Genomic DNA, 13,582 nt, shown 5'->3' with positions numbered 1-13,582 from the left:
CCAAGGACAGGAATATCCGTTGATCTTTGAGCGCCACAGGATACTACCCCATTCAGTTAGATTGGCTAAACCTCTGAAACTGCCACCGGGAGAGGAGACAGCTACGATAGCGCTGTTAAACAGGCCATTTCGCAACCGGCAAGAGGTTATGTTGGAGCCGAGTGTGCATTTTGTGCAGAAATATGGTGTCCTACCAGCACGGTCCGTAACAATCCAGCAACGGAAACGTATCAACACTCCAGTTCAGCTATTCAACCCGAATGATGAAGCACTTGTGATACCGGAAGGGACGGTTATAGGATATGAGTTTCCAGCAGATACTCTGAAGGCAACTAATGTTGAGCAAACGGCTTATGTAGCTGGAACCTTATCGCCTAGTGAGAACCCTGCCGCTGACAATACGTCAACTGAACCATCATCTTTTGTTGACTTAGAGCAAGATATTCCCGACCATCTATTTCAACTCTACACTTCATCGTGTAACGGTCTACACGAGCAACAGAAACGACAGCTTGCACTCCTGCTTATGAAGTATTCATCTTCATTCTCAAGTTCCCCTATGGATATTGGGTTGACTGACCTTGCCAGTCATGAGATCAATACTGGTGATGCACAACCTATCCGACTTCCGTTACGTAGGCAGGGATATAGCCGGGAACAAGAAATTGAAAAGGCTGTGGATGATGGGTTGGGGCGTGGTGTAATGGAGGACTCTGCCAGTCCCTGGGCAAGCCCCCCTGTTATAGTGACGAAGAAGGATGGAACGGCCCGCTTCTGTGTGGATTTCCGGAAGTTGAACTCCGTCACTAAAGCAGACTCCTATCCACTCCCACGATTTGATGACTGTATTGATACGCTGCATGGGAAGAAGTACTTCTGTACGTTAGATCTACAGTCGGGATATTGGCAGGTGCCACTGAAGTCTGTTGAGGATAAAGAGAAGACTGCTTTTCTCACAAAAAAAGGACTATTCCATTTTACGGTTCTTCCTTTTGGTTTGTGTAACGCTCCCGCTACGTTTGAGCGACTTATGGAAAGGGTCCTTCGTGGTCTTCAGTGGGAACGGTGCCTATTGTATCTTGACGATGTCCTTGTGTTTGGTGCCACTTTTGAGGAAACAATTTCCAACTTGGACAAAGTCCTAGCGAGATTGCAGTCGTCTAATCTCAAGATCAAACCCAGCAAGTGTTCTTTACTCCAGCCTTCTGTACAGTATTTTGGTCATGTTATTTCGGGTCTTGGCATCCACCCGTTGAAGTCTAAGCTTGGGTCTATTCAGGCTTGGCCTTCTTTGTCCTCTGTTCCTTGTCATAAGTTACGCACTGAGGTGAAGCGTTTTCTTGGTTTGGTAAGTTATTACCGCAGGTTTATTCGGAACATGAGTGACATTTCTGCGCCACTCTATGAGCTCACTAAGGCATCTAGTAATCTGATTTGGACTCCAGCCCATGAGGCCTCATTTCAACGTCTAAAGGCAGCACTTCTACACCCGCCTGTTCTTGCCTTCCCTGATGTGAAAGCTGGTAACTTTGTGCTTGACACGGATGCGTCAAATACTGGTATTGGAAGTGTTTTGAGCCAGGTCTTGGACGGAAAAGAAACTGTAATCGGCTACTATTCACGATTGCTATCTGATGCAGAGAGAAAATATTGTATTACTAAGAGGGAATTTTTAGGTGTTGTTCGGTCTGTTGAGCATTTCAAGCCCTACTTGTATGGACATCAGTTTCTCTTGCGGACGGACAACTCAGCCGTTAGTCATATGCTGACTCTTAGTGATGCTAATGAACAGATACAGAGATGGCAGTTGTTTCTCTCACAGTTTAAGTTTTCGACCATCCACCGCCCGGGAAGACACCATGTGAATGCTGATTTCATGAGCCGACTCCAGTGTGACCAATGCGGCCGACAAGAAGTGCCAGAGCCAAATCGACCTACAGGGCATATTCGCAAGTTCCACCTTAAAGAATCCACAGATGTACCATCTTGTACTCACACCAAGCAAACAGATGACAGCTTAGAAGAGGAAGTTGACAAGTTGATGCTAAGTTGCGGTGCAGTCACGACTCGTGCACAGGCAAAGAGACTTCAAGATGTACCCAAGACAAATAACTCTCCCACCACCGATGAATCAACTTCGGTTAAGCTACCCTATGATGATCTTGCCAACCTGCAACTATCTGATCCAGATATTGGTCCCATCTTACAATTGAAGCTTGACGATTCTGATTACCCTTCCTACAAAAGTATCTCTGGAGAAAGTCTCAGTGTGAAGACCTTGCGGCAACACTGGAGGCATCTCTTTGTGGATAATGGCATCTTGTATAGGAGGTTGGTAGTTCCGGACAAGCCGATGAAACACCAAATAGTCCTCCCTAGGACTCTTCGCCATAGCGTCATGGACCAATTGCACTCTGAGCCAACATCTGGTCATCTAGGGATGGTTAAGTCAATGGAGCGTGTGAAGCATCGTTTTTACTGGGTTGGATGGAGACGGGACGTTTCTCGCTTTGTTTCATACTGTGAGGCCTGTAATGTCATCAAACGCCCACACAAGAAGATACCAGTCCCTTTGACACAGCAGCTTTTCGGTGAGGCATTTGAGAGAGTGTCCATAGACCTGATCGGCCCTCTCAAGGAAACTTCAAGAGGGTATAGATACGCGGTGACGATGGAAGATAACTTCACTAAGTGGGTGGAGGCTGCTCCATTGCGGACGATGGAGACCGAGGAAGTCTGTCAGGCTGTAATAAAGGAATTTGTATCAAGGTTCGGATGCATGTATATATTACATAGTGATCGAGGAGCCCAATTTGTTTCTAAAATCTATTCCTGTCTCCTAGAGAAGCTTGGTGTTTCCCGTAGCCTCACGACGCCGTACAACCCCAAGAGCAATGGGCTTGTTGAAAACTTTAATAAGATTTTAAAGAGCATGCTGAAGACGTATGTTTATGACCATAAGGAAAGTACAGGACAATGGGATGTCATGTTGCCAATCTTTCTTATGGCGTACAGGTCATCAGTACATGGTAGTACCGGAGAGACTCCCCACTTCATGCTAACTGGACGGGAGATGAAGGTGCCGATAGACCTGCTGTACACGAAGCCGTCTGAAGACATGACGTCTGTTCCAACCTACGTCAGGCAGCTAGAAGATAGGCTCAACAAGGCATATGCTCTAGTAAGGAATAATCTGAAATCGGTTCAGCGGATTCAGAAGAAAAGATACGAGACCAATAGTCCTGAGTATAGATCACTGAAGGAGGGCAACTTTGTGTGGTACTATAACCCGAGAAAGGCGTTTAAAGGAGATAAGCACCTACCATGGAAGGGACCCTATTTGGTTAAAGATATCCAGGAGGATTTCACTGTGACCATACAGTTGAATCCAGAGGGAGAATTGTACAGGACTCATGCCGACAAGTTGCGAATAGCACGGGGTGTTGACATGGGAAAGTGGATGTGCAATGGTTAGTTGTGCGTGTGCTCGAGTTTTCGCGCATCCTTAATTCTGTATGGTTGTGTGTGTGACAGGGTTATCACTGTAATGTGTGAGTGACGTATTTCGGATTTTTTGACCAGGAGTAATTTCTCACCGATGGATAATTGTAGTCTGGATGGAGCTGACATGGTGTGTTTGTGTAGTGTGCTTGCGTGTATGATTGATGGGCCTGAATTCACCCTGTATGCATGATTTGTTTGTGTTGCATGTTCTCCTGTTTTGCATGTCATTCTGCCGTCTGGATGAATTCCTGGCTACCACCAGGATTAGGCTGGCGCATAAATCATACCCAGTGGGGGTATTGGTATTTTTGCCACTGTTTTCTGTTAGGAGATTTCTCCTTAAAACCTAGGGACTACTTGGTATTGCTATTTTGTGCAATCTGAAATTTTGCAGCTAGATGGTGCTTGATACATGTGAGTTCTCTACGGTTGTCATGTTTAGTCACTCTGCATTTTGCTTGAATTTTTCTCTATACTGATAGGACGCTTAGTGTACATGATGTGTGTGTGTTTTATTAGTATATAATCTGTCGCCACCTACTTTCATTTTGGATGTCGATACTGTGACACTTATTGCCAACCTGCGTGCCTTTACACTCGTTCTATTTGAGTGAACGCTATGAACTCTCTAGACTGACTGGATTGCTGCCTGTCGTCTATGATGTTACTATGATAATATACATGTAGTATATTGACCAGGTTAATTCTGCTGGTCAAACTTTCTCTTATAGTCCAGTGATAATATGGAACTAGTATGTGATTAATGAGGATGAGAATGTGATTACTCAGGATTCCAAGTTAATCAGTAGATACTGGCTTCATATATTTTGGATATTGTGTTTTGATACTGGTATTATATTTGATACTTGCTGCTTCAATTACCAGTGTCTTCTTTTGATATGAATGTACATAGTATTGGTATTTTTGTCATTGCACCAGTAGCCATGGTAGCAACATGTGTGATTTTATTTTCATGTATCTGTGGTTCTGTGTTCAATTTCTTTATTTGTGGATTTTTTTTTTTTTTTTTTTCCTACCCGCATACTCGACTACTTGGTACATTTAAATACTCACACGGTTGTTCTCGGTTCGTTACTGGAATGTTCTCTTGGTCTGACAGGTATTTTGTCGCCTGCCATGTGTGTCTTGACATGGTTAATGTCGTAATTTGGTCTTATTTTCCTTTTGGGTTTTCCTTTGGTGTTCCGTGCCAGTCTTGGTCTCACGGGTGCATTGTATGCTTGTTATTTTGTCTTTGTAGGCCTTTATGATCAGTGTTAGTTGAGTGGTATGTTTCGGGCGTATGGCCGGAGCTGTCATACGCTTAGGAGGGGGGTGATGTACTGTATCACCCAGCATACCATTGCCCTTTAAGAGGTTAGAGAGACCGGCCGGTGGCGCCCCAATTTGTAATGGCTTTGCCATTGTGGCGTTTTGTAGAACTACTTGTTCTGTTACGTGCTGTGTACGTTTTTCCGACATGTTTTGATTCCGATGATTAAAACCTGTTAAACAACATCCTGCGATTCGATCTTCTCTTCAATCAGATCACGAGGCCGTTGACCAGGAGGTCAATACACCCAGTACATAGTCTTCTCTAATGATAGACCTCGTCAGAACAACTTTGAGAGGTTTGACATTATCAATGGAGTTTCAGGGTGCCATGATCCCAGTACATAGTCATCTCTAATGATAGACCTCGTCAAAATGACTTAGAGAGGTTTGACATTGTCAGTGTCAGTGTCGTATGGTGTCATATTCTCACTACATAGTCATATCTAATGATAGACCTCGTCAGAACGACTTAGAGAGGTTGGACATTGTCAGTGGAGTTTCAGGGTGCCATGATCCCAGTACATAGTCATCTCTAATGATAGACCTCGTCAAAACGACTTAGAGAGGTTTGACATTGTCAGTGTCAGTGTCGTATGGTGTCATGTTCCCAGTACATAGTCATCTCTAATGATAGACCTCATCAGAACGACTTAGAGAGGTTGGACATTGTCAGTGTCGTATTGTGTCATGTTCTCAATACATAGTCATCTCTAATGATAGACCTTGTCAGAACAACTTTGAGAGGTTGGACATTGTCAGTGTCAGTGTCGTATGGTGTCATGTTCCCAGTACATAGTCATCTCTAATGATAGACCTCGTCAGAACGACTTAGAGAGGTTGGACACTGTCAGTGGAGTTTCAGGGTGTCATGTTCCCAGTACATAGTCATCTCTAATGATAGACCTCGTCAGAACGACTTTGAGAGGTTGGACATTGTCAGTGTCAGTGTCGTATGGTATCATGTTCCCAGTACATAGTCATCTCTAATGATAGACCTCGTCAGAACGACTTAGAGAGGTTGGACACTGTTAGTGGAGTTTCAGGGTGTCATCTTCCCAGTACATAGTCATCTCTAATGATAGACCTCATCAGAACGACTTAGAGAGGTTTGACATTGTCAGTGTACATACATAGTCTTGTGTTAAGATAGACCTCAGTTGTCAGAATGACTTGGAGATGTTTGACATTGTCAGGTGACATGTTCCTAGTTCATGAAAGAGTATAGTCATCTTGGAGTGTAGACCTCATCAGAATGACTTAATTGTGCAATAGCCTCCATGCTGAAATTTGTATGAGATATTCGTATTTAGCTGATCCTAGATGTACACAAATTTTAGATACTTTCAGTGTGTCAACCTTAAAGATATGCAACAGTTTTTATGAGCAACCTGATTATAGTATTCATATCAGTCTTCATAATGATATGTTTAAATTTATATTCAGTGTGTATTTACATTTACATGATATAATCAAAATCCAGGGAGCCGACATTGAAGACCCAATCAGTGAAGATTTGGGGGATCATACCTTTTGGCATTTTTTGACATGTGACCAGTTGTTTTTTCTCATTCAACATGTTGAAGGAAAAGAAGTGTAGATGAACTTCCGAAGATGTGATCTATATCTGAAGGCAGGCATTTTCTAAAATGTCTTGGGTTTATTTCTCTTTATAGTTAATGAAGTCTTTCTGGGCCACCGGATATCTCATATAATTCTCAATGTTAACTTCAAGTACACCTAGACACTTGAAATGTTTTGCCTTTTTTCAGTTGGGCTTCACTGTTTATTTACGAAGGTTTATTTCCACGGTATGTGACAACCTTATGGACATGAATGAATCATGCATGTATTGGGACAATATTATGGGGGAGTTTTGGGGATGATTACGGGCTGTGGAGTGGTGTAGGATGCCTATATTGGTCAGGAACTGATATGGTTGATGTGTGAAGAATGATGCTATATGATATAGCATTCTAAATAATTCTGCTTTACATGTATATTTCATTGCATTTATAACTAATCCATTTTCAGAAAGCTGAAGTCCCCGAACTGTCTATTAAGGGTTCACAATTCTGTGACAAACTTAGCAAAAAAATACTAACATTTCAGTCACTGGTAATGTTCGAAACATTTATTTATTTTAACTGGTGGTGATATGAGAAACAAACAATTCCATGAACATCTTCTGCAACTTTTGAGACCGAAAGTTGAATCTGATATTGTTGTCTGAAGAAACTGATCAGATTTTGATTACAGCTGAAGTTGGCCACATTCATCTCAGATCACCACTAACAATTCTTTATTATCATCTGTTTATATGTTTTGCTTTGCTCTCAGGTTGCATCTGAGCGTTGGTGCTGTTTTCCAATACGATCTGTAGTGGTAGGTTTCCGCATGGTTGTATGCTTGGTGGGTCGCATGTGGAGGAGCTTGCAGGATAATATTCATCTTCCATTTCAGGAGCTACTGACTTACAGCTTATTGCCATATGTATGTAGCAATAGTAATCTCATTGTCTTGATTCAGTCCACCCAAATGATGCATTTTTGTCGACCCTTCATTGATAGTAGCAAAAGTTGGAGATTGAGAAGGTCCCATGATGACATCAAGTCATTTGATAACATACCTCAATTGCCAATGGTCATAGCATGCATCCGAGTATGCACCGACAGTAAGCTGGCCCATTAATATTGGTTTGGCCCTGTAGTCACCGTCAAACACCACCAGAGGTATAGAATAAATATGAAATGTTGGTTACACAACTAATAGCAAGTGGACACTTGTGACAGATATCTGTAAATTGACCAATGAAAGGTAAAAGTGATTTCAATCACTTTCAAATTTTGCCTTGCAAAAATGGGTTTTATAGTATTCCTTGAGAATCAACGCGATCCAGAAATTTGGGTTTCATGGTCACAACAAAATGTCAAGTACAGTGTTACTTCCCTTAGCGGACACCTCTCTATTAGGGACAACCTCTCTATTAAGGACACTAGTTTTGGTCCCAATTTGGTACATTCCATTCAATTTGACCTCTCTAATCAGGACACCTCTCTATGGAGGACAGCATTTGTCAGTCCCGAGGGTGTCCTTGATAGAGAGGTTCTACCGTATTTAGTTTAATGCAAAGTTGTCATTGAATTATAGTGGATTTAAATCACATCTTTCATAAATGCTGAGCTGTTATCAGTCATGTTAGTGCAATTTGGTGTTCTAGCTGGTCAAATGTTGTTGTAGAAAATTAAGCTCACATTTATCAGAGCTTAATATTGTCGTTAGTTGACTGAGATACGAATCAAAACTACGGGAACCTGTGCCTTCTCACTTGATAGTGGCAGTTAGAGTGTGGCTCTTATAACTGTAACAACTACCAGGTTACTGCCACTAATTGCCTTCTCTAACAGTACTAAAGGTTAACAAGCTTTGAATACCATTGATAATCAAAGTCAGTTCTTCAGATTGGTTTCTATTTGATCTGGCCAGTGATGAGATAAATGAGGTTTATTCAACCACTGATTGATCTCCTTGTAGCCAGCATCAATCTTATGGTGACTAAGACTAGAAATATAATTCTTCCTCTTTGACTGTTCCATCTCCTTTCTGAAAACACCCTGATGATGAATTAACAGGAAATCCTGACTGTCCTAACATATGTGTGTCCATTAATCGTCAGTTGAAGTGTTATCATTTCACTTCACGGAAGGTATCAGAGTTGATGTTCTGTTGTGGTGATGAATCCAATGTGATTGCCTGTTTAAAGGAGGAGTAGAGTAAGTTATTGCCTGTGCCTGCTCCTTGTGTTGATGATGCTACAGACACTTTTAAAACTTTGAGCAAACAATTCTAAATTAGAATGTAGTAAGTAGAAAGCTTGAGTAAGTAGAATGTGTGTGTAAATTTTAACCTCTTGAATCCTGATGACCGACCAGTTGGTCATTTTGAAATAACGTTTTTTCCCAATGACCGACAGGTCGGTCTCAGTGATATTTTTATTCCCTTGAGCTGGGACGCTAGTTTATTGCTTGTTTTAGCGTGTTTAATGTACAGTAGGGTCAGTTAGAGCATGCCTGGGAAGATGGTGCCTCGGTACCGGACTTTGGCGGTTGTATGCAGGCGCTATACATCGTGAAAGACCCAATTTCGCAACCACGTGACCACCCTGGGATCCCGGGATGTTCATGTTTTGGGATTCAAGAGGTTAAGATGCATGAATGAACTACCCTAGAAGAACTAAGTGCCAGCTGACTAGAACTCAACATGCAATTTATCTTTTCTACAAACCATTGCTATGACATTTAAATATCTTTCCTTTCTCTTGTTGCACCAAATATATTGAATAACAAATCGGTTTTATCAGATTTATATCTCTTGTAGTAGCAAATGACTGACATAACAAATTGGTTCTATCAGATTCTTTATTTCATCTTGTTATAAGCCCTTTCAGTGCCAGCATTCCAGAAGAGTGACCTACTTATTTATGCAAGTCATTGTAAGACGGTTAAAATATTTTCAAAAAATATATAAGCACTTCGCAACTTGCAATAATAGTCTGTTGCAAATCACAGCAAAAAGTGACTAAAACAATGCATAGCCAGTGGTGAAAATAAAATCCCTGGAAAAAATTGATCGGCACTGAAAGCGTTAGAATTTGGGGTCATTTGGTTGAAGGTTTGTCTTATGTCATGCCACAGTGTGTGCTTTTTTCTGCGGTCATGGGCCAGATATTTGATTGACCCTTTTCTTACTCAGACACGCTCATCCAGCTGGTTATCTGACACCCCAAGATAACCAGCTGGATGACCAGCTGGTTATCTTGGGGTGTCAGTTTCTCGAAACTTTACTACATATATTTTTATCTTGACTGTTTGTTTGTCCAGCTGAGCAACAGCTTTATATAATCATTTCAAAATGATGGTTGTATACATTGGGGTTGTTTTTCTGGCAAAATATAGAAAGTTGTCGCCAATAAAGAACAATGTAGCTGCGATCGCCATTGCCGTAAATAATCCTATCGGCCATGGCAGCTGTTTTAGAGATGTTTGATGGCATTTTTAGCAACATGGTTGTGTCTGGGGTTTCTAGGACAAATATGAAAAGGGTAAAGAAGATTTTTGATTGTCCCAGAAATCGGGTTTTAAAGGAGTAAATCTGTCTTCAACAAAATAGTTTTCATGTTTTGGAAGATGTCTGGTCAAAGCAGGCTCAACCACCCTGTACTTTTTTGGATCGGTCTTATCTCTAACTCAATCAGTCAAATAGAACCTTGGGACCAGCTTTATATCAGGTCTTACTGCTTTCAGAAATGTGTCCTCATCGATCTTACCTTTATTTTCAGCAATTTACGGAAAGTACTGATGCACCAAGCACAAGAGAGCAGTCAAAGGTTGGTATCTGGTGATATAAACCCTTTAAAGGGGTACACTGTTCATAATTAGTTGTGGTCCAGTTTATACATAGATATCCACTGATACACAGTGCCGTAGTGCAGTTATTATGAATACGAATTTGTTGAAACTTTGTATTTGTAGTATTTGTCTATCTGTCTACAAAAAGGTAATGCCGAAATTTATATTAAGTATGTATTTACGCAATTGAAAATTTTCAAATTCGATTACAAAGTCAAAATTTTTAACAAACGGCGCAGGCCTTAAACTGCTGAATATTTTCAAAAACATTTTAAACAGTTTCCGATAACCTGTTTTTTGTGAAAATACAAAAACTAAACAACTGACATGGACGATTGGTCACATTATTTTGGTGGCTCTTTGGACATCATTGTTTCTTTCCAATTCGAAGGAAAGCCATTATTGTTTTGTTGTCCAAAGGACGTTAAGATCAAATTTCGCTATCCATCACTGACAATGAGATATTCTGCACTAGTACCTAGCTTCCCCCAGAAATCAAAGGTTGACACTTTTTGAAAAGTGAATGGCCAAATCATTGAAAGATGCTGGTGAAAATGAACAAGTTCTACCTCGTATCGTCATGAATTGAATATTTTTTTCTCTTACAGCCATTTGTTCCAAAGGTTTTACAACACGACCCAGGCACATCCAAACGAGACCAGAATGGAGATTTTGCTGCTAATGCTGGCACCACAACCACAACATATGGGTCAACAGAATCACCAAACGAATCTCCGGAGCATAATTCAACGCACCCGTTGGCAACAAATGCAACCGACTATCCTACTGTGCGAGGATCTATCAACACCAATGACATTTACTACCCTTGACACAATAACCAAAGTAGGATGAGCTACTATATTCACTGCTAGAGTTTATCTCTGATCGGTATATGATCAGGCTAATGTGCATAAATTTGTCGAATGTGCTGTACTAATGTAAGGGCTGCCTACTGGAAGTAGTCACCGCCTCCTGCCAGATTCTGGTCCATTTCTGGACTATGCCGCACCTGAGGGGATGTGCTGATACCAACACAGTGCATTCTTTGATTTCATTTTTATCACAGATCTCATTACAAAATCTTGTTAATGCCAAAGCTGGCAAGACGGAATCTCAACATGAGGAAAAGTTTGGATGGTTTGCATTCTTTGCAGCTCTACATTTTGAGAGTAACAACATACAATACCGTCTGCAACCCTTCTCCAGGACTCTCATACTTTAGTATGTTGTGATAATATGAGAGGAGACATCTCTATACTTGTCATCCAAGACATGAGACAAGCATGACAGAAGAAGATAGTCTTTGATGGAAGTGCCAAACCTTGGGATGTACGGTATAACCAGTAAACTTGGAGGTGGAACTCCTTCTTTGGAAATATGTTGTGGTGGAGTGATTGAATAAGACTTTACCAAAAAGGGTGTCGATAAATCTGCTTGCTTAAATAACATCTTTACAAAAACATGAATTCAAAAAATATTTTTTGCTATGAAATCTCAAGGATAGAATTCTCTCTTTCATTGATATACACTTTTAGGGTAGGAAAGATTTATGAACAAGTTATTCAACTTTGAAACTAGCAAGAGTTTTCAATGACACTTTGTATAATGATAATGATTGCGTTATGAATGTCTGTCATAAAACAAATGAAATGGTCCAGGGACCATGTGCTCACCTCAGGTAATGTAATGCATGGTGGTTGCAGTGGATATGGGGAGAACAGTTTCTGGCTAGTTTCAGCAGTTTTGATTCCATTGAATAATATTCTTCTTCTCGGCTCAATGGCACAAAAGAAAATTACCGGTACCATCTAAGTATAGCATTTTGGTTATAAAGTTGACTGAATTTCAGGGTTATTAAAGAGTGTACATGTCACATGGAAATTGGTTGACATCTGTTCAACAGCTAAGGAGTAATACGACTTCGTTGGATTTTCAAGATGGCGGCCTGGCGGCCATATTTGTCTTTGGATTTGATTGAAAATTGAAATTGAAAAGGGATATTGATAAGAGTAGATAGATACATAATCACATGAAGTTTGGTCGCAATCCGATCATTAGTTTCAGATTAATATGACTTTGTTTAATTTTCAAGATTGGCACCTGGCGGCTATATTGGTTGATGGATATGACTGAAAATCAGGGATGTTGTAGAGAGTATATAGATATACAATCACATGAAATTTGGTTGCAATATGACTTTGTTTAATTTTCAAGATTGGCACCTGGCGGCTATATTGGTTGATGGATATGACTGAAAATCAGGGATGTTGTAGAGAGTATATAGATATACAATCACATGAAATTTGGTTGCAATACGACTTTGTTTAATTTTCAAGATGGCCTCCTGGCGGCCATATTTAAAGTCCGAGCGAGACAATTTTTTTGGGTAGAATAGAGGGTCCATTGATATATGTCCTCACAGGTTTAGAACCTTCTAGCTCAAATAGAAACGAAATGTGCCACCTATCGGTGATTTAGTGAACTTTGACCTCTGTGACCTTGAAAAGTAGGTCAAATCAAAAGCCTGGGTGATATGTCTTTTAACCTTATTAGATACACCCACCATAAAAATTGCGTCACTCGACGTACAACCATAAGCTTCAAAAAGGCAAAATAAACAATTTCGAAGGTGGCCGCCTGGAGGCCAGAAAGTAGGTCATATTGCGAAAAAGAAAGATACCTCTGAGCATATTGCCCAAAGCTACCATCACACCAAGTTTTAGTCATCTAGCCCTAGCAGTGTTGAAACGTGCTCCGCTAACGGTATCGTATAAGCTCCCCAGAGGTGAGCTAAAAAGGAGTGAAATATGGGTATCAAGTTCACCAATTTCAGCTTCTACTGCATTGTCTATCAGGTCTGGTATTGAATAGAAAGGAGATACTATAACAGCGAATAACTTGTTTTCTGGCCTCAGGATATTGGTAGAATGTTCATGAATTTCATGCAAAAGGGAGAGAAATGGTTCTTATCCCAAGTTGACCTTGATAATTAAATGAAACCAAAAAATTGATGGTGCCAATTTGGTGTATGGGGCAATGGGCTTTTGACTCCATCTTCATGCAGCCAGGGAGAGGAGTTCATCGCAAGCTCGAAGTTTAATTGACTTGGATGGGGCTTTATTTGCCCTGGCATGCCCCATGTGTATAAATGAACCTTGGTTTTATGTTTGATTCCAATGACAAATCATTGTAGAGTTGGGTGTCTTGCTTAAGTGCACCATGATTAAAGTGTGATGATATATCCCCGGGATGAAAATTGGCTTGGATGGAGCGTACAAGCATGATAAGGGTGTAGCTAATTGCTACAAACCATCCCCTCAGGTGCAACATGAAACATT

General features: G+C 40.8%; 1 protein-coding gene across 1 annotated transcript in view; it reads left to right on the top strand.

Moving 5' to 3' along the window:
* LOC135484029 (calcium permeable stress-gated cation channel 1-like) overlaps positions 1 to 13,167 on the top strand; it is an 81,591-nt gene extending 68,424 nt beyond the window's left edge. The window contains exons 22-23 of the mRNA XM_064765059.1: positions 10,175 to 10,222; positions 10,853 to 13,167. Of these exons, the coding sequence (XP_064621129.1) occupies positions 10,175 to 10,222; positions 10,853 to 11,074 (270 nt within the window). The 3' untranslated portion in view covers positions 11,075 to 13,167. The remainder of the gene's footprint in view (positions 1 to 10,174; positions 10,223 to 10,852) is intronic.
* The last annotated feature ends 415 nt before the right edge of the window (positions 13,168 to 13,582 follow it).

The sequence above is a fragment of the Lineus longissimus genome, chromosome 3, assembly GCF_910592395.1.
Source record: "Lineus longissimus chromosome 3, tnLinLong1.2, whole genome shotgun sequence".
Classification (NCBI taxonomy): domain Eukaryota; kingdom Metazoa; phylum Nemertea; class Pilidiophora; order Heteronemertea; family Lineidae; genus Lineus; species Lineus longissimus.
Note: the sequence above shows the minus strand (reverse complement) of the source record. Positions and strands in the feature narration are given on the sequence as shown.